This window comes from Chiloscyllium plagiosum, chromosome 12 (assembly GCF_004010195.1).
Source record: "Chiloscyllium plagiosum isolate BGI_BamShark_2017 chromosome 12, ASM401019v2, whole genome shotgun sequence".
NCBI classification, from domain to species: Eukaryota; Metazoa; Chordata; class Chondrichthyes; order Orectolobiformes; family Hemiscylliidae; genus Chiloscyllium; species Chiloscyllium plagiosum.
In genome coordinates this window covers 80,166,729-80,194,650 of record NC_057721.1, presented here as the reverse complement: position 1 = coordinate 80,194,650, position 27,922 = coordinate 80,166,729, and the positions used below count along the sequence as shown (strand labels likewise).

The 27,922-nt window shown below is 42.0% G+C and overlaps 1 protein-coding gene across 1 annotated transcript in view; it reads right to left on the bottom strand.

Annotated features, from left to right (window-relative positions):
* The window catches only part of robo2 (roundabout, axon guidance receptor, homolog 2 (Drosophila)), a 977,511-nt gene that overhangs the window by 827,992 nt on the left and 121,597 nt on the right, over nucleotides 1–27,922 (bottom strand). Inside the window, exon 2 of the mRNA XM_043700204.1 lies at nucleotides 20,267–20,467. Coding sequence (XP_043556139.1) covers nucleotides 20,267–20,467 — 201 coding nt within the window. The remainder of the gene's footprint in view (nucleotides 1–20,266; nucleotides 20,468–27,922) is intronic.

Genomic DNA, 27,922 nt, shown 5'->3' with positions numbered 1-27,922 from the left:
AATAGTTGAGGTTTCAAGGCAATTAGCAAGATGGCTCAAATAATGGGTGTCATTACATTGAGAAATTAATAAATAGGGAGGAAATAATGATTTAGGTCATCAACACCAGAGGCTCCCACAGCTGTGAAGTTTGGTAGCTTTTGGCAACCCACTCGAGATACAAATGCCCATGTGCCACAGTAATAGACCAACCTCAACAAACATGGAGCACATTTCCAACAGAGGTCACTCAACCACAGCTTACAGTGCCCACCCTAAACCAGCACACATGAAAGAATGGACCTGGAAAATTCCCTATTTGATGGCAGGAGTTACGATTTATTAATTCAATCTGAAAGAAAGAAAGCAAGAAAGGAAGAAAGAATTTGAATTGCTATAACGCTTTTCATAAATTCAGTATATACTTTAGCTTAAGCCAACGAAATACTGTTTTCGAAGCATTATACTGATATAAAAGCAGCGATCAACTTTCTCATATATAACAATGAGACAATGGCTTAACAATTGGTCTCACTGATACTGGGCAAAGTATAAATATTGACCAAGACACCAAAATGGTGCCCCCTGTTTCCACACTGAGAAAGTCAGCTTAACTTTGTGCTCAAGTCCCTGGAGTGTGTCTTCAACACACAGCCCATGAGAGAGAGGCAAGAACGCGCACTGCCTTAGCACTCTTCAATTCCATCCAACTGTAAATCTTTTTAAATAGGATGATCGTCATTCATTGCCCAGATGTCAACTCTTGTTAAATCAAGTACAGAATCCCTATAGTGTGGAAGCAGGCCATTTGGCCCATTAAGTGCAGTTTGAACCTTTGAAGAGCATCCAACCCAGACCCGGCCTTCTCCCCCCCAATCTCTGCATATCCCATGGCTGATCCAGTCAACCTGAATATGATGGGCAATTTAGCATGGCCAATCCACCTAAGATGCATTCTTTGGACTGTAGGAGGAAACCCATGGGGAGAATGTGCAAACCCCACACAGATAGTTGCCCAAGAGTGGAATTGAACCCAGTTCCCTCATGCTGTGAGACACCAGTGCTAACCACTGAGCCACCATACAGCTCCAAGTATCTTTGGTCAGCAATCTGTACACAGAACGTAGTGAGGTATCAAACCAAACAGCACTGGATCAAAAATGTACAACCATATGCCCAGTTTTCTAAACTAAGCCAAGACTATTCCACACCGATACTGAACTTGTGATGTGAATGTTCACAAATGATGCTTACCCTACAGTGCTTGTTTAGATGCCTATTGTACTGGCACCACATTGCTATGAACCAATTACAACTTTCAAGCAATACAAGATCTACTCCAGTGGATACACAAACTGGGAAAGATGCAGAAACCAAGTTGGAGCGAGCTTATGGCCATTTCAAAACAGCCTTCAGACAAAGGAAATCAACGTTAAAGCCCTCAGGCTGGACATCAATCTTAATTTACAATTCCAGAAAAACACACAAAACACTTGTTTGTTTACAAGGACAGTTTCAAACCACATGCTCATCAGATTAAGTATGCATTAGTAAAGCTGAGTTGTACAGTTGCTGTCTGCTTCCCTTTGTCAAATAAAAGTAGCAAACAGAAGCATTTTTATAGTTTCAGATTACATAACCAAAAATGTTCCAAATAAACGTATCATGAATTATTTGTATAAATGTTTTTCTGTAAAGTATTTGATAGTCAATAGCTACAATATGCTGTTTAAAATGGGAGGTCTTTGTACCATAGCCATGCAGAGTTTGGATCTTAACAGATTTTGAGCTAGTCATGGAGAGGTTTGGGCCAATCAGAGTTTTTTGAGGTCAAGTGCCCCAAGGTCTGCAAGTAATGAAATGATTAATAAATCTACAGCCAAGCAGCATGTAGCTGAATTGTTCAGGTAATTTTCATTGAATAACATAAATAAAATTTATGCATGGCAGGTTTTAAAAATGTCCAGCTTTTGGACAGGTCCGGTCTTTAGTGAGCTGGTGATGAGAGTGTGCACTTATATTTAGTAGCTCTTGCTATATGGGCAATCCAGGGACAGCCCTTAAAGCCCAACAGCATCCAACACAGACCAACCACTGACAGAACCTGACCATTTCCTGATAGAATCCAACTCTTTATTACTCTGAGAATTGTTTTCAAAAACTCCCTCATAAATTGAAATTTTCTTCACCTAATATATGGAAACTGATTTACCTCTACATGTTTACTCTAATGAAAACAAACATACAAACTGATCAAATGTGGGTCTCAACTCCATATATACATGTTTGCATTGTGGAGTGAAAGATAGGGTTACAACACCAGACAACAATATTTTCCTTTGGCCTCACTCAGATTGAAAGAATATGTGGTGATGATTGTGGAGTCAGGTTTGGTACCACTTGTATTTTCAAATGCAGTGAGTATTGCTTCTCTGTCAGACTGTACACATTAGGTTCATTTCACAGGCTCTACCTTCCTATAAACAACCTCTGCTTGAGGCTAATATTCCTCAGTAACATTGGAAAAGGAGGAAAAGATTCAGCCCTCAAGCATATTCTGCCATTCAATCAGAGTTTGCTTTCAGCATCCAGTTATCTGCCTTGGTTTCATAGCTTCTATATGTATGCCTAAGAAATGATCTGACAATCTCAGTTCTACAGCTGAACCCCAGCTTCAACAGCTTTTTCTGGGAGTGAGCGTTCTAGATTTCCTTTCCATTGGGGTGACTTATGAAGCTTTTCTCTGTATATTTTTATGTAAAAGTACATGTAAATTTCTATTCTATTCTTTTGTATTCTATTCTTTCCAAGGATTTCAAATGGGATTTGATGATGGCTCTACATACTAAAATATAATTTCTTTTCCCTTGCCTTTCAACATTCTTGATATAAAGATGAACATTTCACACATCGTTCTGATTATATTCTATATCTAGGCACTCACATTTGCTTTTCCTTATCTCTCCCAATGAAGAAACATCTACCTTTTTCAGATTTCAAATGAATGTTGTCAGACTACAACAATGCTGATGTCCAAGAAATACGCAAACTCAAGGCATAATCCAGTATGCACAGAGGCACTCGCGCATCTTCATGGCTATGGTGTAAATTGGGTCACTCGTTACCAAATGAGACAGTCACACAATGCGATGGTATAACGAATGTCAACTGAATAATCGCTACGGAATTTTGCCATTCACCAATAAATAAACCTGCTGGATTGAGACACAGGCACGCAGTGAGAAAGATACAAAATGTTACCTGTAACCTCGCTCAGACTAAAAGGAAGAGTGGTACTGGCAGTGGTGCTAGTTGTGCTTCGCAATTGTAACATCTTCATTGTGAGGTCCTTGGCACACGGCAGGTCCAGAGTAAATGTTTTAGCGTAGTGATGGTAATCTAAGAGACTGTCGATACAAAACCTTTCTTTTCGAGGCAAACGTCCTTTATGAAACAATTCCCATAGTCCTAGAAGCCAATAGTAAAGGTTTACTATGTTATGGCCTTGCGCAAACATCAATTGTCACTCAGTTAGGGGAAGAGAATGGCCCAATAGTTGGATTTAATGAAATTGTTTTTAGGTTTTTGGTAAAGTTTCCACTTGAGTTTGTTTTGTAGGAAGCAAAGGCTCATGAATTCAGGGCCGCAGAATTAGGCTTGAAATGAAGAATGTCTTAATAAATGTGAAGTCGACAGATTGGAGTTGGGCTAAAAACGATGGGGATTTGCAGGGAGTCAGATGTGCCAGTTCACTATTCTCAACTGCCCATTCAAATTAGCATAAGCAATGATTCCAAAGACATTTCCAACACTAACCTTCCTGAAAATCTGATGAACAAGCCTGCTCCCTGTCCTCTACTTGCCTCTTCCAGTCCTTTGTCCTTTATTTATCCCACTAATAACATTTGATAGGACCGAGTGAGGTATAACTGTAGTGTCAACTCAGGCCGCACTAACACTGATTGCTCAGTCTATTTATTCTGCTATAAATTAATTCTTCCATGATATCATAAAATATGACAAGGCCTCGCTTTTACTCAGCTTAAACTTTTGCCAGTCCTTTCTCCTAACTCAGCAGAGTGGTGTTAAGCTCTCAGGGCTCTGGCTTTTCTCTGACTTGGAGATACCGGTGTTGGACTGGGGTGTACAAAGTCAAAAATCACACAGCACCAGGTTACAGTCCAACAGGTTTATTTAGAAGCATTAGCTTTCGGAGCCCTCCGAAAGCTAGTCCTTTCTAATAAACGTATTGGGACTATGACCTGGTGTTGTGTGATTTTTGGCTTTTCTCTGTACTGTCTTGGGAATTCTACAGAATTCTCTGTATGTTAGAATTTTGTGTCAATTCTGGGAACATTGATTAAAAGTTAAAGATCATTATACAGTTTCAACTTGACACAGAAAATTGGAGCAGGAGTGGGCCACTCAGCCCTTCAAACCTGCTCCGCCATTCAATATGATCATAACTGATCATCCAACTCAGAGTCGAAGAGTGTGGTGCTGGAAAAGCACAGCCAGTCAGGCAGCATCTGAGGAGCAGGAGAATCAACTTCATGAGCCCTTCATCAGGATTCTCCTGTTCCTCGGATGCTGCCTGGTCAGCCTTGCTTTTCCAGCACCACACCCTTCAACTATGATCTCCAGCATCTGCAGTCCTCACTTTCACCTGATCATTCAACTCAGTCCCCTGTTCCTACTTTCTCCCCTTACCCTTTGATTCCTTTAGCGCGATAAACATCTTCCAATTTGTCCTCCAATATTCCTGGTTATGCATTTTGATTCACTGTGCTGACAACTGTGCACCAAATTGAGCTATTTTAAGACTATTCATGAGATATTTAACTTTTCCAACTTTTCCTTCTTAATGCTATAAATCCTCTTTAATTACCTGTGACAACAGTATTCCCACTGCCAACACCTAAAAGCAGATTATCTGGTCATTATCACAAGACTGCTTGTGAAATCCTGCTATGTACAAATTGGTTGTCATGTTTCCTTCACGGGCACATTTCCAAAAAGTATTTTCGAGGTTGTAAAGTACAAGGAGTATCTTGAGGCCCTGAGCTAGGGAAATGTAAGTCTTTCTTTAGTTGTTTAGTCTTTCTTGATATCCAAGCAATGATTTAGTGGCTGTGTTGCAAATAGAGTCATAGAGTTGTACAACACGGAAACAGACCCTTCAATCCAACTCATCCATGCCACCCAGATATCCTGAACTAATCTAGTCCCATTTGCTAGCACTTGGCCCACATCCCTCTCAGCTCTTCCTATTCATGTGCCCATCCAGATGCCTTTTAAATGTTGTAAGTGTACCAGTCTCCACCACACAACATGGAATATTAGAGAAATATAAAAGTGCCATACTGAAAGGGTGGAGGGACTCTCTTATTTCCCAGTTATGATGTGGATACTGACCCCAGATGTGGAATCTTGTAGAAGGCAGAAAAATTATCGTGACTGCTGAGGAATACAGAGGATTGGACACACTGAGGGCAAAACACAACTTCAGAGGTATATGCGAACACAGGGACTCTGAAAACATGGGCAGTTCATTCAGATTCCATTCTGTCCACCAGTTAGATCGTGAGAGATCTGCATCTCAACTCTAATTTCCCATCGACATTCTTTCAATGCCCTGATTAAAGAACAATCCCAACACTCCATCTGAATTCCAGTAACCACAGCCTTTTGGTGGCTCTAATATCATAGTGATGTCGCTTTGTTCTGGGCTTCCCCACTACAGAAAAGTTTCTCTGTGTCTACTCCATCAAATCGTTTCAGAATTAGAATTAGGTTTAATTGTCACATGTACTTGAGAAATACATGAGTACAGTGAAAAGTGCACAAAGCTAATCTCCAGTGCCATCTTGGTTACAAACCCAGAATTAAACTAAAAACAGTAAATTTTACTTTTTAAAAAAGATAAAAGGTAAGAAAATGTCCAGACCTGAAAGCCTAAGGTGTTGGGAGCACTCATCCCCCTCCGTGGTTTTGAACATAATGGAGTCAGAATGTTAACTCTGTTTCTCTCTCCATAGACCTGCTGAGCTTCTCCAGCATTCCCTGTGTTTGTGTCAGATCTTCAGCATTGACAGTATTTTGTGAAGATTGGCCAGATTGTACATGCCAATTCAATTGTCCAACACATGACAGTCACTCGGGGTGTGTGTGTGTGTGTGCGTGTGTGTGTGTAAAAATCCGATGAGACTGTGGGAAGTACAGTGACAGTGGAATACACATTGACTTAGACTGACTGGTCAAACCTCACTTACAGTGATGAAGATTCAGTGGTTACAGGAACAGACAGGAGAATCTGTGGTCATAAATGAGACTCTCAGATGGTATGTTGTCTACTGGTACCAGGGTCAGAGTTGTCTTTGGTCAAGTCTACAGGATTCTTAAGGGGGAGGGGGGAGCAGCCAGAGGTCAAGGCACACATTGATACCAATGACATAGCTAGGAAAATGGAGGAGGATCTGAAAAGTGAATATAGGGATTTTGATTGGAAGTGAAAAGGCAGGACAAACAGAGTAGTAATCTCAGGATTGCTACCGGTGCCATGTGCTAGTGAGGCTAGGAACAGAGAGCAAGTGCAGCTGAACATGTTGCTGTAGGGCTGGTGTAGGAGGGTGGTCTTCAGATATGTAGACCATTGGGATACTTTCAGGGGAAGGTGGGACCTGTACAAGGAGGATGAGTTGCACCTGAACTGGACGGGCACCAATATCCTGGGCGAGAGGTTTGCTAGAGCACTTTGGGAGGGTTACAACGAGTTTGGCAGAGGGGTGGGAACTGGAGCTACAGATCAGAGGATGGGCTAGCTAATGAACAGGCAGATACAGTGTGCAGAATATCTGTGAGTCAGGAAAGAAAGTTGAAAGGGGAAAGTTGCAGTCAGTGTGATGGGTTGAAGTGCATCTGTTTTAATGTAACGAGTGTCAAGAATAAGGTTGATGAATATAGAGTATTGATCAGTACTTGGAACTACAATGTTATGGCCATTACAGAGATATGGATATCATAGGGACAGGAATGGTCGTTTGATGGTCCAGTGTTTACATGTTTCAAAAGGAATAGGAAGGGAGGTAAAAGAGATGGGGGAGTGGCAATGTGAAGGAGGGATAGTATCACTGCTGCAGAAAGGGAGGTCATCAAGGAGGGTTTGTAGACTGAGTCGTTATGGGTGGAAGTCAGAAACAGGAAAGGAGCAGTCACTTTACTGGGAGTTTTCTACAGACCCCCCAATAGCAACAGAGATACGAAGGAGCAGATTGGGAGTCAGATTTTGGAAAGGTGCAGAAGTAACAAGGTTGTTATTCATGGGTGACTTCAACTTCCCTAATATTGATTGCAACCTCCTTACTGCAATAGTTAGGATGGAACAGATTTTGTCAGGTATGTCCAGGAAGAATTCCTGACTCAATATGTGGATAGGCCAACTAGAGGAGAGGCCATATTGGATTTGGTGCTTGGCAATGAACCAGGTCAGATGTCAGATCTCTCAATGAGACAGCATTTTGGTGATAGTGATCACAACTCCCTGAAATTTTCTGTAGTCATGGAGAGGAATAGGGGCAGATAGTATGGGAAAGTATGGATGACAAGAGATGTGGAATATCTAGTCAAGAGGAAGAAGAAAGCTTACTTAAGGTTGAAGAAGCAAGAGTCAGACAGGGCTCAATAGATTTACAAGTTAGTCAGGAAGGAACGGAAGAATGGACTCAGGAGAGCTAGAAGGGGACATGAAAAAGCCCAAGGCTTTCTACACTGATGTGAGGAACAAGAGGCTGGTCAGAGTGAGAGTAGGGTCAATCAGGGATAGTGGAGGGAACTTGTGCTTGAAGTTGGAGGAAGTAGGGGAAGTCCTTAATAGATACTTTGCTTCAGTATTCACTACTGAGAGGGACATTGATGTTTCGGAGGATCGTGAGAAACAAACTGATATGCTCAAACAGGTTGATGTTAAGAAGGAGGATGTGCTGGAAATTTTTAAAAATATGAGGATAGATAAGTCCCTTGGGCCAGTTTGGATATACCCAAGGATACTATGGGAAGCGAGGGAAGAGATTGCTGCAACTTTGATGATGACCTTTGTGTCCTCACTGTCCACTTGAGGAGTACTAGTTGATTGGAGGGTGGTAAATGTTATTCCCTTGTTCATGAAAGGGAACAGGGATAACCCTGGGAATTACAGACCAGTCAGTCTTACGTCAGTGGTAGGCAAATTATTGGAGAGGATTCTGAGAGATAAGATTTATGATTATTTGGAAAAGCATAGTTTGATTAAAAATAGTCAGCATGGCTTTGTGAGGGGCTGGTCATGCCTTACAAGCCTGAATTAATTTTTTGAGGATGCGACAAAACACATTGATGAAGGTAGAGCAGTGGATATGATGTATATGGATTTTAGCAAGGCGTTTGATAAGGTTCCCCAAAGTAGGCTCATTTAGAAAATAAGGAGACATGAGACACATAAATCTGGCTATCTGGATACAGAATTGGCTGGCCCATAGAAGACAGAGGGTGGTGGTAGATGGGAAGTATTCAGTCTGGAGCTCAATGACCAGTGTTGTTCCGTAGGGATCTGTTCTGGGACATCTGCTGTTTATGGTTTTTATAAATGAGTCAGTGGAAGAGTGGGTTAGTACGTTTTCCATTGATACGAAGGGTGGTGAGTTGTATATAGCGTGGAGGACTGTTGTAGGATGCAATGAGACATTGACAGGATGCAGAGCTGGGCTTAGAAGTGACAGATGGAGTTCAACCTGGAAAAGTGTGAAGCAATTAACTTTGGAAGGTCAAATTAGAATGCAGATTACAGGATTCTTGGCAATGTGGAGGAACAGAGGGATCTTGGGGTCCATGTCCATAAATCCCTCAAAGTTGCCACTGAAGTTGATAGGTTTGTTAAGAAGACGTAGAGTGTGTTGGCTTTCATTAGCACGGAGATTGAGGTTAGGAGCTGCGAGGTTATGCTGTAGCTCTGTAAATCCCTGTTTAGACCACACTTGGAAGATTGTATTATTTCTGGTCACCTCGTTATAGGAAGGATGTGGAAGCTTTAGAGAGAGTGCAGAGGAGATTTACCAGTATGCTGCCTGAACTGGAGGGCATGTCTTATGAAGAAAGGTTGAGGGAGGTAAGGTTTTTCTCACTGGAGTCAACAAGGATGAGATGTGACTTGGTAGACATGTCCAAGATAATGAAAGTCATAGATAGGAAGGATAGCCAGAGACTTTTTCCCAGGGCGGAAATGACTACCACAAGGGGGCATCATTTTAAGGTGAGTGGAGGAAGGTTCAGGGGAGATGTCAAAGGTGGGTCCTTTACACAGAGAGTGGTGGGTGGGTGGAATGCTCTGCCAACGGTGGTAGTAGAATCAGATACATTAGGGACATTTAAGCAACTCTTGGATAGGCACATGGATGATAGTAAAATGAAGGGTGTGTCAGTTAGTTTAATCTTAGAATCGGATAAAAGGTCAACATCAATCTAATCGAGGGCCGAAGGGCCTGTACTGTGCTGCATTGATCTACATTCTCAAGTGTGGTCCAAGCTCATGATGAACGATGTTGAGGAATGAGAAAACCCTGAAGAAAGACCACATCAAACCAACAAGACTTTCAAAGAAGACTGAGGTACTTAAAAAGTGCTAACTCCAAATCCATGCAGAAGGCAAAGAGTTAAATTGCTGAAAGAATGGATAATATAGACAAACCTTGGAAGGAGACAGGACAACTGAACAAGGTGCTGATAAGCATATGGGATTGTTCAGTTTGCAAACAGACACGCACCTTATTATAGCAAGCAATTTGGACCAAACATTTACAAATTCTATGAGGACACTTTTGGAGTACTATGTACAGTTTTGGTTGCTCTGCAAGAGGAAGGATATTATCAAATTTGAAAGGGTGCAGAAAAGATTGACAAAGACGTTACCCGGAATGGAGAGTTTGAATTAGAAGGAGAGGCTGAATAGGTGGGGACTTTTCTCACTGGAGCGTCAGAGGTTGCGGATTGACCTTATAGAAGTTTATATAATCGTGAGGGGTGTAGATACGGTGAATAGCAAAGGTATTTTCCCTAGGGCCAATGAGTTCAAAACGAGAGGGCTTAGGTTTAAGGTCAGGACGAAAGATTTAAAGAGGACCTGAGGAACAACTTTTTCAGAGTGGTTCGAGTGTGTAGTGAATTGCCAGAGGAAGTGGTGGATGTGGGTATAGTTACAACATTTAGAAGACATTGGCTTACATGAATACTAAATGTTTGGAGGGATGTGGGCCAGGAATAGGTCTGTAGGACTAGTTTAGTTTGGGATTATGTTCGGCATGGACTGGTTGGACGTAAGGGTCTGTTTCTGCTCTCCATGAGTTGATGACTCTGTCACAGATTTAATAGTTTGGGCCCATAATCATTGGAGTTCAGAAGAATAAGAGGTGACCTCATTGAAACACACAAGATTCTGCAAGCTTGACAAGGGAGATTGTTTCACCTTTTGATAGAGTCCAGGACCAAAGGGCACCATCTCAGTGGAAGGGTTTGCACATCTATGACGGAGATGAGGAGGAATGTCTTATGACCGAGGGTTGTGACCCTTGAGAATTCTTTACTGTAGAAGACAGTTGAGGTTGGGGCATTAAGTATATTTAAAGCTGAGATGGACAGACATTTAATCAGTAAGGGAATGAAGGGTGTGGGGTTAAAAGGGATTGACAAAGTAGACATAGAGAGGATGTGGGACAATCTAGAACGAGAGGTTATAGTTTTAGGATAAGGGGCAGCAAGTTCAAAACAGAGATAAAGAGGAATTACCTCTCTTAGAGGGTTGTGAGTCTATGGAATTCACTCTCCCAGAGTGTGGTGGATGCTCAGACATTGAGTAAATTTAAGAAGGAGATGGACAGATTATTAATGGTTAATGGGTTAACGGGTTATGGGGACTGGGCAGGAAAGTGGAGTTGAGGTCGAAATGAGATCAGCCACGATCAAATTCAATGGTGGAGCAGGCTCAAGGGGTAAAATTGTCTACTCCAGCTCCTAATTCTTATATTCTTAAGTATAAGCCATGAATCACAAATTAGCCAGACCACATTTTGACAGCAGACTTCCTTCTTGAAGGGTAATTAATGAACCGGATGTATTTTCCCAACTAACAGTGACAAGAAAATGGTCCTGATAACTGAGACTTGCTTTCAATGACCAATTCCATTAGCTACCGAGCAGGGACTTGAACTTGCATGTCCTGTGCATTAGGCTGGATTACTAACTCAGTGACATTACCACTGCAGATCAATGATGGGCAAGAAGTGCCAGTGATGGCCAGATCCTGTCAATGAATGAAGAAAAATAGCAGAAAGGAACTTCATCTCAGTGTGTTTTGTTTAGATGTGGGTGTGTCACTGCCTTGACCAGCATTTATTGCCCAGCCCTAATTACCCAGAGGCCAGTTAAGTTTCAACCCCATTGCTGTAGGTCTGGAGTCACATGTAGGCCAGACGAGATAAGGATGCCATTTTCCTTCCTTGAAGGACATGAGTGAATTAAGTTTTTCCACTACTCGAAATGGATTCACGGTCAGCATTAGACTCCTAATTCGAGATTTTTTAAAGAGTGAATTCAAATTCCACTATGGTAGGATCTAGCAGGACTCAAACACAGGTCCCCAGAAGATGAGAAGGGTCTCTGGATTAATAGTCTAGTGATAATACCACTAGGTTATTGCCTGCCCCAAGGTTGGGGCATCAGGGACAATAGCAGCATTGCGGTGAGAAGATTTCAATAAATGTTTCACTCTTCCCTTTCTCAAAGACAACCCAATCACAACATGTTACTTTTTCTGTCATACTGTGGGAAGAGAAGCTTGACAGGCTAATCACCACCTAGCAAGCTCCTGTTGTCTCTGCTCACCGTGCTGTCAACAACTGCATGTGAAGACTGTTAAATTATAGCAAGAACATGCAGTAACTTAAGGCTGCCTACTTCCTCATATGTTCCAAACTACTGCTCAATCATCTCTTCACAAACTGCACAAAGTATTGGAAGTATTGCCATAACGGCCAGTGTTCCCATAAAATCCTGACAGGACTAGATAGGCTAAACAAAAGATATCTGGATTAGTGGTGCTGGAAGAGCACGATGAAGGGCTTTTGCCCGAAACGTCGATTTCGAAGCTCCTTGGATGCTGCCTGAACTGCTGTGCTCTTCCAGCACCACTAATCCAGAATCTGGTTTCCAGCATCTGCAGTCATTGTTTTTACCTCCTAAACTAAAGATATTCCTGATATTCCTGATGAACTGGGGATGTCCAGAAGCAGGGGTCACAGTCTAAGGATACGAGGTTGACCATTGAGGACTGCAATTAGGAGGAACACCCAGAAAGTGGGGGGCCTGTGGAATTCTCTGCCACAGAAAATAGTTGGGACCAAAATATTGAATGTTTCCAAGAAAGAGTTCGACATATTTCTTAGGATTTAAAGGATTAAAGCCTAGGGGAGAAAGTAGGAACAGGATATTGGTTTGGATGATCAGCTATGATTACATTGAATGGCGGAGCAGGCTTGAAGGGCTGAATGGCCTACTCCTACTCCTAATTTCTATGTTTTTATGTTTTGCACAGCAGGATCCCATGAATGGTGACCACATTACCTATTCTTAGTGAAGTTGGTTGACTGTCAATTATTGGCAAGGATGCCAGTGAAACTTCCTTTGTTTTACTCCCACAGGGAAATCAGAGCATGGATTGGTTGCAGAATCCAATTCAAGGGACAATAGTTAATGTTGAAGCATCAAAGATCTCTAGGATAAGCGGGTGAAGAAAAGCAGATTGATAGACTCTCAAAACAGAGGGATCTACTGTGAAAAGGATTACTTGTCGTTAAAGAGGAATGATACCAAAATAGATTGAATGTGCATAACCTTTGTGTACTCTATTCTTTCTCTATAGTGTAATGAGGTCACTTCCATTATTATTGTCAAAAGGATATGCATTCTTCAAGAAAATTCTAGAACTGGAAATGAGGAGAATTTGTTTTCTTACAGAAGCTTGTGAGTCTTTAGAACTCTTTTCCTCACAAGATGATGGGAGCAAACACTTTGAATATTTTTGAGACAGAGGAAAATTGATTCTTATTATAAAAAAGGGGGTGAAAGGCCATTGTAGACAGGCAGGAAGGTGGAGGGATCAGCTCAGCCATGACCTTATGAAATGGCAGGGAGGGTTTGAGGGATTGAGCCGCCTACTGCTGATCCAAGTTGGTATGTTCATATTCGAGAGGTTGGTGTTGAGAGCTCATGTTTAAGGGATTGTCAACATCATTTCATTTCAAGCAGTGAGGAGATACTTGAACCTGTTTCTTTTTTTTTGAAAGATCATCGCGGGATTTTTTTTTTTCCAAATCAAATCTTACCAGAAATCAAATCTCACACATTTTAATCTGGGTAATCCAAGATGGAGGACGGGTAAAATTTCTGGCTGTAACAGGCTGCTCCTTTTTTGAGGTATTTTAGGTGTTGGAGGTGATTTCCTCGAATTCCAGGAGCAGTAATGACTGTTTTATATGCGGTTGCATTGTTTTGGAACTTTGGAGAAAAAAAAAGTCAAAACAACAGCACTTTTAAAAGGGAGAGGAACAGACAAAACAAGCACATGGTGAGGTCAGTCCAGGAGACAGAAAAAGAAAGAAATCCATACTGCTAACTGACACAGTAGCAAACCTACGCAGTTACTGCCTTTGCTGTTTTGAATTCATGTATCGCTGGACATCAGAGTGCATCTGGGAAAATGAACAAACAGTGAATTTCACAACTAATCTTGGTGGAAGCTGTTTGGGAGGGGTCACAGAACAGAAACAGATTAGTGAGTATTTTAAGTGTAGCCTTGCAGAAAGTCTGCAGTAGTGTGTAGAGTAGGTTCCTTCTTCATTCTATGTTGTATTGAGATATGTCTCTTGGATTAAACTTAAAAATATAAACCATAAGTATTCATTTAACCTGGAGCAGTGTTTTGTAGAGAGAGTAAGATAGAGCTATTTTCTGGGTCTGCAGATTGAAAGAAGGAAAAAATGGCCTTTAGTAGAGTGATATGCTCTTCTTGTCGGATGTGGAAGTTTAGGGAGAGTTTACGGGTTACTAAGGATTATATCTGCAATAAATGTCATTGGTTGCCAATCCTACCAATTGAATGGATCGGTTGGAGAGATAGTTAAAGGCAATGAGGAATTTACAAGAGTAAGGGGATGTGATGGATGACAGTTATAGGAAGGAAGAAAAATCACATAGATGGGTTAACTCCAGGAAAGGTAAGAGTGGTAGGCACCTAGGGCAGGAGTCTTCTGTGGTTTCCCCATTTCAAACAAGTATGCGGTTTTGGAAAATGTAGTTGGTGATGGATTCTCAGGGGAATGTAGCACGAACAACCAAGTTTCTGGTATGGAGACTGGTTCTAATGCAATGAGGGATACGTCGGGTTCCAAGAAACCAATTGTGTTAGGGGACTCTCTAGTCCGAGGTACAGACAGATGTTTCTGTGGCCAGCAGTGAAAAATCAGAATGGTGTGTTGCTTCCCTGGTGCCAGAATCAAGGATGTCTCAGAGAGGGTGCAGAATGTTCTCAAGGGAGAGAGGGGCCTGCAAGAAGTCATTGTTCACATTGGAACCAACAGCATAGGAAGGGAAAAGGTTGAGATTCTGAAGGGAGATTACAGAGAGTTAGGCAGAAATTGAAAAAGGAGGTCCTCGAGAGTAATAATATCTGGATTACTCCTGGTGCTACGAGCTAGTGAGGGCAGGAAGAGGAGGATAAAGCAAATGAACGCATGGCTGAGGAGCTGGTGTATGGGAGAAGGTTTCACATTTTTAGATCATTGGAATCTCTTTTGGGGTAGAAGTGACCTGTACAAGAAGGACAGATTGCACCTAAATTGGAAGAGGACTAATACACTAGCAGGGAAATTTGCTAGAGCTGCTCAGGGGGATTTAAACTAGTAAGGTGGGGGTGGGACCCAAGGAGATAGTGAGGAAAGAGGTCAATCTGAGATTGGTACAGTTGAGAACAGAAGCGAGTCAAACAGTCAGGGCAGGCAGGGACAAAGCAGAGAACAAGGTAGGGCTGATAAATTAAGCTGCATTTATTTCAAAGCAAGGAATCCAACAGGAAGGCAGATGAACTGAGGGCATGGTTAGGAACATGGGACTGAGATATCATAACAATTACAGAAACATGGCTCAAGGATGGACAGGACTGGCAGCTTAATGTTCCAGGATACAAATGCAACAGGAAGGACAGAAAGGGAGGCAAGTGAGGAGGGGGAGTGGTGTTTTTGATAAGGGATAGCATTACAGCTGTACTGAGGAAGGATACTCCCAGAAATACATCCAGGGAAGTTATTTGGGTGGAACTGAGAAATAAGAAAGGTATGATCACCTTATTGGGATTGAATTATAGACCCCCTAAAAGTCAAAGGGAAATTGAGAAACAAATTTGTGAGGTGATCTGTTATTTGTAAGAATAATAGGGTGGTTATGGTTGGGGATTTTTTTAACTTTCTAAACATAGACTGAGACTGCCATAGTGTTGAGGGTTGAGATGGAGCGGAATTTGTTAAGTGTGTACAAGAACATTTTCTGATTCAGTATGTGGATGTACCTACGAGAGAAGGTGCAAAACTTGACCTACTCTTGGGAAGTAAGGCAGGGCAGGTGACTGAGGGGGAGCACTTTGGGACCAGCGACTGTAATTCTATTTGTTTTAAAATGGTGATGGAAAAAGATAGACCAGATCTAAAAGTTGAAGTTCTAAATTGGAGAAAAGCCAATTTTGACGGTATTAGGCAAGAACTTTCAAAAGCCGATTTTGTGGTAGATGTTCGCAGGTCAAGGGACGGTTGGAAAATGAGAAGACTTCAGAAATAAGATAATGAGGGTCCAAAGACAGTATAGTCCTGTTAGGGTGAAAGGAAAGGCTGGGAGATATAGGGATTGCTGGATGATGAAAGAAATTGAGGGTTTGGTTCAGAAAAAGAAGGAAGCATATGTCAGATATAGACAGGATAGATCGAGTGAATCTTTAGAAGAGTATAAAGACAGTAAGAGTATACTTAAGAGGGAAATGAGGAGGGAAAAAAGGAGACATGAGATAGCTTTGGCAAATCGGGTTAAGGAGAATCCAAAGGGTTTTTACAAATACATTAAGGACAAAAGGGTAACTAGGGAGAGAATAGGGCCCCTCAAAGATCAGCAAGGCGGCCTTTGTGTGGAGTCGCAGGAAATGGGGAGATAATAAACGAGTACTTTGCATCAGTGTTTACTGTGGAAAAGGACATGGAAGATATAGACAGTAGGGAAATAGATGGTGACATCTTGAAAAATGTCCATATTACAGAGGAGGAAGTGCTGAATGCCTTGAAATGCATAAAGGTGGATAAATCCCCAGGCCCTGATCAGGTGTACCCTAGAACTCTGTGGGAAGCGAGGGAAGTGATTGCTGGGCTCCTTGCTCAGATATTTGTATCATCGATAGTCACAGGTGAGGTGCCAGAAGACTGGAGGTTGGCTAACGTGTTTAAGAAAGGTGGTAAAGATAAGCCAGGGAACTATAGACCAGTGATCCTGATGTCGGTGTGGGCAAGTTGTTGGAGGGAATCCTGAGGGACAGGATGTACATGGTATTTGGAAAGGCAAGGACTGATTAGGGATAGTCAACATGGCTTTGTGCAAGGGAAATCATGTCTCACAAACTTAATTGAGTGTTGTGAAGAAGTAACAAAGAGGATTGATGAGGGCAGAGCAGCAGACGTGATCTATATGGACTTCAGTAAGGCGTTTGACAAGGTTCCCCATGGGAGACTGATTAGCAAAGTTATATCTAATGGAATACAGGGAGAACTAGCCATTTGAATACAGAACTGGCTCAAAGGTAGAAGACAGAGGGTGGTGGTGGAGGGTTGTTTTTCAGACTGGAGGCCTGTGATCAGTGGAGTGCCACATCGGTGCTGGGTCCTTTACTTTTCATCATTTATATAAATGATTTGGATGTGAGCATAAGAGGTATAGTTAGTAAGTTTGCAGATGACACCAAAATTAGAGGTATAGTGGACAGCGACAAAGGTTACCTCAGATTACAACAGGATCTTGATCAGATGGGCCAATGGGCTGAGAAGTGGCAGATGGAGTTTAATTTAGTTAAATGCGAGGTGCTGTATTTTGGGAAAGCAAATCTTAGCAGGACTTATACACCTCATGGGAAGGTCCTAGGGAGTGTTGCTGAACAGAGACCTTGGAGTGCAGGCTTATAGCTCCTTGAAAGTAGAGTCGCAGGTAGATAGGACAGTGAAGAAGGCATTTGGTATGCTTTCCTTTATTGGTCAGAGTATTGAGTACAGGACTGAAAATGTGTTGCTGGAACAGCGCAGCAGGTCAGACAGCATCCAGGGAACAGGAGAATCGACGTTTCGGGCATAAGCCCTTCTTCAGAAATGAGGAAAGTGTGTCCAGCAGGCTAAGATAAAAGGTAGGGAGGAGGGACTTGGGGGAGGGGCGTTGGAAATGCGATAGGTGGAAAGAGGTCACATGGGGTGGTTGGGTTGGTTGGTCCGGGTGTCCCAGAGGTGTTCTCTGAAACGCTCCGCAAGTAGGCGGCCTGTCTCCCCAATATAGAGGAGGCCACATCGGGTGCAGCGGATGGAATAGATGATGTGTGTGGAGGTGCAGGTGAATTTGTGGCAGATATGGAAGTTTCCTTTTGGGCCTTGGAGGGAAGTGAGGGGGAAGTGAGCTTCAATTCTGGTCTCTCAAAATGATTGACAATCATTTTGACAAAGTGACTATTTCAAAACGTGACCTCTGCAGAGAAAGTTTCTTTATTTTCCCTGCTACTGTTTTGTGTATGGGTGTGTGCACGTCTGTGTTGAGCTATTTAGAAGGTAAATATTTATATTTTTAAAACTGTGTTCATCAACTTTGCATCTTTGCTGGAAATGTCTTATATTTATAATAAAATAATGATTTTATCGTTTACTAAAGAAACCCAGTCGGTCAGGTTTTTTTTAGTTCTGAACTGAATATAGAGAAAGCATTCAGTTGTTTGTTAAGTTAACGGAGTGAACCATGGAAATATACTGTATGTGACCAGTGATGTGGAGGAACTAGAGGGAGTTAGTGCACACCTCCAACTTCCTGTAACGGGAACCCTGCAAATATTCTGTGCCATGACCTCTGTATTCCGATCATTTTTAATGACCTTCCCTACAAAGCTAATTCATGCCAAAATCCATTGGCCCATCACCCACTGTGCTCACTAACCTGTGCTGGGATCTGATCCATAATTCCCATTCATCCATGTTTTCAAATCCTCTCCTCTGTGATATCAACACTTCACTGATTCCAGCCTTGACCACTGATTATTGTGTCTTCAGCTGCCTAACTCCTAAGGTTTACAATCGCTCCTCTAAACCAGTGTGACTTTTAACATCTCTCTCCTCCTCTTTTTGTACGATCCTCAATAGCCAGTCTCCATGACTCGTTTTAATATTTCCAAATGTGCTTCATTATTTGCTAATGGGTGACATGGCTCAGTGGTTAGCACTGCTGCCTCACAGTGCCAAGGGACCTGGGTTTGATCCCTCCCTCAGGCAACTGTCCGTGTGGAGTTTGCATAATCTCCCTGTGTCTGTGTGGGTTTCCTCCCACCAGTCCAAAGATGTGCAGGTTAAGTGGATTGGCCTCGGGAAATGTAGGATTACAGAGATAGGCTGGGGGTCTGGGTGGGATGGTCTTCAGATGGTTGTTGTGGAGTTAGTGTCATAGAGATGTACAGCATGGTTACAGACCCTGCAGTCCATGCCAACCAGATATCCTAAATGAATCTAGTCTCATTTGGCTCATCTCCCTCTAAAGCCTTCCTATTCATATACCCATCCAGATGCCCTTTACATGTTGTACTGGCTTCCACTACTTCCTCTGTCAGCTCATTCCATACGTGCACCACTCACTGCGTGAAAACGTTGTTCCTCAGGTGCCTATTAAATCTTTCCCCTCTCACCCTAAATCTATGCCCTCTGTTTTTGATGGGCTTAATGGCCTCTTTCTGCAGTGTAGACTTTCTAAGCTTCAGCACCAAATATTTGATAATATCCCTGTGATACTCAATGGCTTGACTTAATATTTCAAGGTGCTTTATAATTACAAGTTGCTGGAGTTGTCAGTGAAAGGGTAGATGGGGATGGATTCGGACAAGCTTATCTGGTTTTCGACCTGACTTCAGGAAACTCAAAGCAAGAAAAGTCGAAATACCTGAATGAAGCTATGTATCAATTTTGTTGCTCTCAATGGCTTCATCACATCCCCAGAAGTCTTCCAAAGCCCTCTATGCATCAAATTACATTGAAATGCGGTCAACACTGCTCTACAGTTAGGAAAGATACCTATTTACAAACAAGGCTCCCCAAAATATAGTTAAAGTCCGATGTGACTTTTCTTTACAAGTCTGATTCTGAAGGACAGTGATACTGGATTGGCAACATCATCTCTGTTTCTCTCTCCACAGATGCTGCCAGACTTGCTGAGCTACTTCAGAATTCTCTGTTCTAATGTCAGATCCTAAGCGACCACTTTGTTTATGCTTTTACTTCCAAAATATAATTGATCGAATGAAGACCATCAGACATAGGAGCAGAAATTAGGCCATTCATCCCATCGATTCTGCTCCGCCATTCAATCATGGCTGATAACTTTCTCAACCCCATTCTCCCGCTTTCTCCCCGTAACCAGCGTTAGTCGTTACATGCCGGTTATGTTGAATACTCACAACAAGGTGCAGAAAAACTCATTGTTTTAAACCCTGTAACCGAGCCCCATGTTGCTCCACAATCAATTCTCTCACCCATTTTAATTATCACCATCATGACGCAGCATTCTACAACGTAAAGATGGGACTAGTGTCATCAACGTGAAGTGACTCCTCTGAACACATTTCATCCAACACACACTGCAAAGGTCAATCCACAGCTAAGGAACAATGTGAACTAGTTGTCATTCAGCGTACAGGTAAAGGCCCTGCATTCCTAAAATCACCGCTGAATTTCCAAAATAAAATCAGTTCTGATTTCAAAATCACATCCCAAACACAGGAAATTTCCAATTTCTGCAAGCACAGTTCCTGATACTTTCCCTTAATCCCAAGTCATTAGGATAATGCCTCGAATCATCTCTGACTGAATTCATAACCAGGAACACTCAGAAGTACGGAGGGCTCCAAACCAGGCACGAAACAGGAGAGGAAGAAAAACATTACCTGGGCTCTTACTCAAACCAGATAGATCTGCAGTGCTTGTTGGTGAGGTAGTTTGAGTTCCATACATCTTTGGTGCCAGGTCCTTTATACATGGAAAGTCCATCTTAAATCTTCCAGTGATGGAATGATGTTCTAAAAGTTTGGAAAGACAAACTCTGTCCCGGCCAGTCAATTTCCCTTTAGTTTCTATTCTCCAAATTCCTAGAAGTCAATAGTACAAGTTTACTGAACCATGACCTGTGTGCTCATCCTCTTTATTCAAGCAAACCAGTGGGCCAAATGGCCTTGTCTGCAGTGCAGATTCTATTTGAGATAGTGAGTATATTTTCTCAACTGGTTGTGTTATGGTTACCTAATGTCACAGCAAGACATTTTGTTCCGTCCCAGTTTCTAGGTGGACAGCGGGTCAAATGAGATTGACAATATTTCAAGAAGAAATCTCAGAATGCTAGCACGCAGAGGCAGCGGGTAATAAGGAAGGCTAATGGATTGTTGGCCCTTATTTCAAGGGACTTGAAGTATAAGAAAAGGGAAGTCTTACTGTAACTGCACAAGTTGCTGGGAGACCACGTCTGGGGTACTGTGAGCTGTTTTGGTCCCCTTATTTAAGGAGTAATATTGTTTCATTGGAAAGGTTCACTAGGATGATGCCTGGGATGGTGGGATTGTCTTAAAAGCAAAGGTTGAACAGGTTGGGACTCTACCCACTGGCGATTGAAACGTGAGAGGCATCTCATTGAGATATTCTTAAGGCGCTTCCCCTCATGGGAGAATCTAGGATCAGAGGACCCGGTCTCAGAATAAAGGAGCATCAACTTAAGGTTGAGATGGGGAGGAATTTCTTCTCTCGAAGGATTGCAAATCTTCGGAACTCCTGGCCACAGAGAGCTGTGGGTACAGAGTCCTTGTGGATATTTAAGGCTGTGTGGATATTTAAGGCTGAGATCAATAAATTCTTGCAGTTGGGGAATTAAGGGTTACAGGGAAAGGGCAGGAAAGAGGACATGAGGAATGTCAGATCAGCCACGATCCTATTGAATGGTGGATCAAGCTGAAGGGAACAAATGACCTCCTCCTGTTTATGTTTCTTAAGGTTTTAACTGGAAAGCTCGGAATGTGCAGGGATGATAAGCTGAATAGCCTCCTGCTGCACTCTTAACAGTTCCATGAAGAATATTGAAAATGTTATTGCCAATGATAAAATTTATTTATTGTATTATTGCCCATTAATTGGAAACAACAGCTCTATGGGAATCAATGCTGCCACTAAGGCAAATGAGGTGGATCAAAATGCTTCAATATTAATGGGTACAGGGCCATGAAATTCCTTGGTGTTTTTCCCAATCTCACACAAAATCTTTACCTGAAAGTCAAAGGGAATTCTTGTGATCTTGGGATGCTGGAGGAGGTTCAGTAGAACAGCCAGGGAGACAACCTATCTGGATGCTTGGAACCTGCTTACACTGGCTCTCTGAGTGTTCTACTGGTTTCTTATTGAGAACTCCCACTGAATGCCCTTCAAAGTTACTTTAGGTCACCGGGGCAGACAACATTTGGAATTACAATTACTGGAGAGAGCCGATAGAATGTGCTGCTTTCCATGACTCTGCAAGTGGAATGCGATCCTGCAGGAAGGCAGAGGGAAAACATCACCGAACCGAAAGGCATATTGGACACTGGGAGACTAATTTTTTCACATTTTACAAAGCATCATTTCCTGTTTCCAATGTATCAAACCTCTAGCAGTGATTGGAGATTAGGTCCATGGCTATTTGATTCTGGATTAGTGGTGCTGGAAGAGCACAGCAGTTCAGGCAGCATCCAAGGAGCAGAGAAATCAACGTTTCAGGCAAAAGCCCTATTCCTGATGAAGGGCTTTTGCCCGAAACGTCGATTTCGCTGCTCCTTGGATGCTGCCTGAACTGCTGTGCTCTTCCAGCACCACCAATCCAGAATCTGGTTTGCAGCATCTGCAGTCATTGTTTTTACCCCATGGCAATTTGAGCCATACCTTCCAGTGGGAATCTATTAATACTGTATTTCTTCTTGAAATCTGAGCCCGAAGGCAGGAATTTGCTGATTATTATTTGCAAATGATGGCCTATGTCCTAAGGTATTGGTTAATTCGGTGATCCTGCACTTCTAGAGAAGTCACATCTGCCCCCAGAAAGTGGACATCAGAGAATTAGGTGCAGTGTGTGACCAGCCAATTAATCAATGCCCCATGCAAGCATGCTTCTCATTGGGAACCATTGCACATATCTGCATTTCATTTTTGAAGATAAGTTCAGCGAGGAATTCAAACTACCGATGTACATAGAATCATTCTCTGTCTAAAACAGAAAGTCTAATTTATTTATTTAAGGAGTCTCACCATCAACACCTCTTTTGAAAACCAGATGACAACAAAGCTTGTATGATTAACCCCACCTTTCCCATTTCTTCTAAGTTGGTCACTGAAGTACTCACTGTACATCAGTATGAGACTGAATTTCAGTTCGCACAATTTGACCTTTGGAAGCCAATTAGCACAATTCATGGATTCTGACAAAAGAGAATCAAACCTCTTGATGTTCGATGTCATTAATGTCACTGAATCCTTCAACATCTGGAGGATTAATCATTTACTAGAAATTGAACTGGACTTACCCTATAGATACCGTGGCTACAAGAGCAGGTAAGAGGCTGGGAATCCTGCATTGAGTTACTCACCTCCTGACTCCACAAATTCTACAAGGCACAAGTCAGGAGTGTGATGGAATATTCCCCACTTGCCTGGATAGGTGGAGCTGAAGAAGGGCTTATGCCCAAAACGTCAATTCTCCTGCTCCTTGGATGCTGCCTCACCTGCTGTGCTTTTCCAGCAACACAACACTCCAACAACACTCAAGAAGCTGGACACCATCCAGGGCAAAGCACCATATCCACTACTTACAGTGACAGTACCATGTAGAAGATGCACTGCAACATCTCGCCAACAGTACCTTCCAACCTGTAACTTCCACCAATCTTGGAACAGAAGAGCAGCAGGAACATGGGGACACCACCACCCGCAACTTCTCCATGTCACTCACCGTCCTGACTTCGAACAGGATCATGGTTACTTTTATGTTGCTGGGTCAAATTCCCTCCTGAAGGGAATTGTGGCTCTACCTAACCCCCCACCCCCACCCCTAAAGGACTGCAGTGGTTCAAGAAGTCTTTTCACCACCTTCCCCTCCAGGACCAATCGGTTGGCAGTGCCAGGAATGTTCACATCCCAAAAATAAGTTTTACAGTACTGCACAGAAACCCTTGTCTGCATTTATTATATATCACAGACACAGTTTTGAGTTTCCAAATTGGCTGAACAGTTGTTTCCTCAATCAGGATCATGACCTCACATGAAAAACTGAATGCCAGAGAATTTGATCAGGTCAAGAATTATCATTGAAAAGAGCTACGTTTTGTTAAATGTTTTGTGTCTGACACTCTTTTGAACAATGTAGTCGGCTCCCTCCAAAAATGTACCACAGTTTTAGACACAGAATTATGTACGGATAGAGTATTTGATTCAATTTACATAGCACTGGCTGAATTTCATCAGTGCTTGAAATTCTTGAGAAACAGTTAGAAAAGAGAGATTCATGTTAATTTTGCTGTTACACATGCAGTCGTCCATTCTGCCCCTTGATCCTTTTTGTTCACATGAACTCTACCTGCCATGATCATGTACCCATTAATATCTAACAGAAATCCATCATTCTCTGTATGGTATTTTCATTTGACCTCAAACAGAGAGTTCCAGATTTCCATAACACATTGCGTGATGAATTGCATTATGATTCCACCCCTCTAGCTCTGATTCAAACATTATTTGCCCTGTGTTCAATATAATAAATTCTCTCTATCGACCCGAACTAATAATTCTTTCATTTGAAACACTTTATTCAGATTACTCCTCAATCTTCCCTTCTCAACAGAGTACAAATAAACTTGTCCACAAAAAGTTAGCCCTTTTAACTCAATTAAAATAAAAATACTTAAGATTCAAGAAGTTCTGACCACAAATATACAGAAACTTACGGTGTCTTACACAAGCAAGTTAACTCCAAGAAGGAATCAAACAATGAAGCAGAAGAAACAGCCGCTGTTCAATGATGAGTCTCTCATCCTTGGTCAGTATTGCAGACAAACCTGTGAACTGAGTTTACAATGATATTAGGCAGAAGTGAGGACTGCAGATACTTAAGATCAGAGTCAAGAGTGTGGTGCTGGAAAAGCACAGCAGGTCAGGCAGCATCCGAGGAGCAGGAGAATCAAAGTTTTGGGCAAAAGCCCTTCATCAGGAATGAGGCTTTTCCCTGGAACATCAATTTTCCTGCTCCTCGGATGCTGCCTGACCTGCTGTGCTTTTCCAGCACCACACTCTCGACTTTTATCGCCAGCATCTGCAGTCCTCACTTCCACCTAGTCGATTTTAACTTTACTGTGAAGCCTCTTTGAAGGACATCTACCTTGAAGAAATTCTCCTCCTCTCTCTACAAGGATCTCAGTAAGTTTCTCCCACACTGCACCCTCCAGGTCATCTCGTTGACAACGATATTGTCCAGTTTAATAGTACAACTGTCATAAACTACATTCAACAAGGACTTAGAAAGCAGCCAGGCCTATTTATGGACTCATTACCCATCAATAATATTGTTCTTCTGCAGCTATCATAGCTAGGTTTTGTTGGACTCAATAGCCCACCTCCTGATTTCAGCAAAGTCAAAACAGTGGATCAGGTCACCTGCACCTCTTGGAGAAGTTGGCTTCAGTTTTCGAAATTACCAGGATGGTCACAGGCTACAGAACAATCGGAAAAGTTACAAAAGTGTTACCTGGGATCTCAGTCAACCCCTCAAGAGGTTTGGTGCTCACTGTGGGTCGAGTGGTTGTGGTTTTTAATTGAGCCAGCCTTGCTGTAAGTTCCTTCATGCATGGAAGGTCCATTTTAAAGATTCCCGTGATTTCATGGTAGTCTAAAAATGTGTTGATACAATCTAACTCTCGATAAGATAAAGATGTTCCAGTATCTATTTTCCAAACTCCTGGAAATCAACAGCACAATTTTTTATTAAGACATATCTTTCTCACATCCACCCACACACACACACACATACTGCACACATTGCATCTGCTCCCTGAATTTAAGGTCAATTTCCAACCACGAGATCTTTTTTACCGCATCTTCATAAGGTATATCATAACGTTCCACGCATGGAGCTTTTATACGAGATTGAGGTCACAATGTTCAAAGGAAAAGCATACATGAGCTCTCCCCGGTTCATTCTAACCTTGCATAGATCATTGGTGAGGCCACATTTGTAATACTGTGCACAATTCGGTGCTACCGTCTCTTTGTGAGGTATTTGTGCACTGAAGAAGATAGAAAAAGAATGGAAGAAACCTTTTTTGAGAACTGATATAATCAAGCTGAGAAAACTCACGTTGCTTTTGTTGGTGAAAAGTGGTGATATTATCCAGATCTTTACATTGAGACACAGCAAATCAAATCACATGGCATTTAAATAGGCTATTTCAGTCAACTGATCTCCACAGGGTCTTGTTCCACACTATTAGCGTATTATTGTCATCCTATCTCCTTTATCATCCTCAATAATGCTTTCATTACCGTGTTTCCTGTCATAATCAATACCACATTCTCAACTCTCTTTGCATTAGAACGTTTCTCCTGAATTTCTTCTCAAATTCATTACGGCCCCAAGTCTTTGACTTCCATACAAGCAAAGAAATTCGCTTTCCATCTCGCCCAATCAAAAAAACCCTTCATCATTTTAAACATCTCTCTTAGTTGGCCCTAACGTGAGAGCACATGTCACCTTCCGTGCTGTCCAGACACCAGGAACCAATCCTGGGTTCAGATTATCGCCTCAGCCAGAGAAACAGTCTCATTGTGCATCAGCGCAAGTTACAGAGGGCTGCCTTGCCAGATCAGATGTGGGTCAAGGGTGGGATCCGATTCAGTTGAAGTGCTCTTTCCATTGCGTGACTCTGTCTTCAATGCAATGGCTCAAAGGAGCTAATTGGACACAGGAAGCAATGAACAACATGAAAGTTAGAAGCACTGGAAGCAAATGTTGAGCCTTCATGCCCATGACAAAAATGAGATGAGCTACTATTAAGAAATTCAATGACAAAATGGTATGGCCAAGAGGAAAGTTACGGCCAGCTCATAAAAGCAAAGGGGGATTGTCGAGAATCCACATCAGGAGGTAATTGTGGACTAAAATTGCAAACATCTTCTAGTCAATGATGTCCCTGAGCTGACATGGGAATCAGTCATCATGGATATCCTGGAATTATCTCAGGTTTCTCTCCAGTCCATCATGCAAAACCTTCCAAAAAGGAAAGTCAATGTTAAAAGATATTTTTAAAAAAAGATATCTTTCTATAGCAGCTTTCATGACCTCAGGATGTCTCAAAGTGCTAAAACTGCGATTCAGAAAGGGCTTCAGGACCTGGAGTCATCTTGCAATAATACCATAGAGGTGCACATCATGAGGCATAAATAGCACAGTGTAGGTGGAGTTAAAACAAACTGAAAATATTGAGACAGCACATGGACATAAAAACGCAGAGAAGTTAGTTTAGTCATTGGTAATGTAACTATAAATCATAACCTGGTATAGTTATGCAATGCACACTGTTTAGAATTTGGTGTTAATGTATAATAAATGCTGTGACTTTGGAGGTCAAGCCTGAAGTCAAATCTTGACTTTATCTTCTCCTTGACCTATCTCAAAGCCAAATTACTGTAATGCAGGAAATATTGCAGTTAATTTTTGTATACCAACATTCCGCAAAACAACCAAGTGACAATGATCAGGTAATTTGTTTTTGCCATGTTGGTGGAGAAATAAATACTCAGTATCTCCCCTGTCACTCATTAAACAAGAAGAGCACAATTTGGCAGGAGACAGGTAACTCGTCTCAGAAGGGTTTACTTTATCAAGTCAGGAAGATGTGATTTTATGCTGGGTTGATTTCCTGGAGTGAACAGAATGATCCAATGTGATATCTACACAGCCAAGGGATTTGAAAACAAAGAATTTCACATGCCTCAGACAAACCATATCGAAGTCCCCAAACCTTGTGTCATCCTCTAATTTCACTATTCATTCACTTTTCTCTGAACACAGCCTCTGAACTGTTCCCTGTGACAAATCCACACTGTAATGTAATGTAATCTAATCTAATCTAAATGTAATCTAATGTAATCTAATCTAATCACTCATTAAACAAGAAGAGCACAATTTGGCAGGAGACAGGTAACTCGTCTCAGAAGGTTTTACTTTATCAAGTCAGGAAGATGTGATTTTATGCTGGGTTAATTTCCTGGAGTGAACAGAATGATCCAATGTGATATCTACACAGCCAAGGGAGTTGAAAACAAAGAATTTCACATGCCTCAGACAAACCATATCGAAGTCCCCAAACCTTGTGACATCCTCTAATTTCACTATTCATTCACTTTTCTCTGAACACAGCCTCTGAACTGTTCCCTGTGACAAAACATCTCCTGCTCCTGCAGTAGTGTGCTCAACTAGTAAGATTCAAGATAAATTCAATGGCTTGGCAGCAGGGGCACAGTGACGGTGATAGCACACTGGT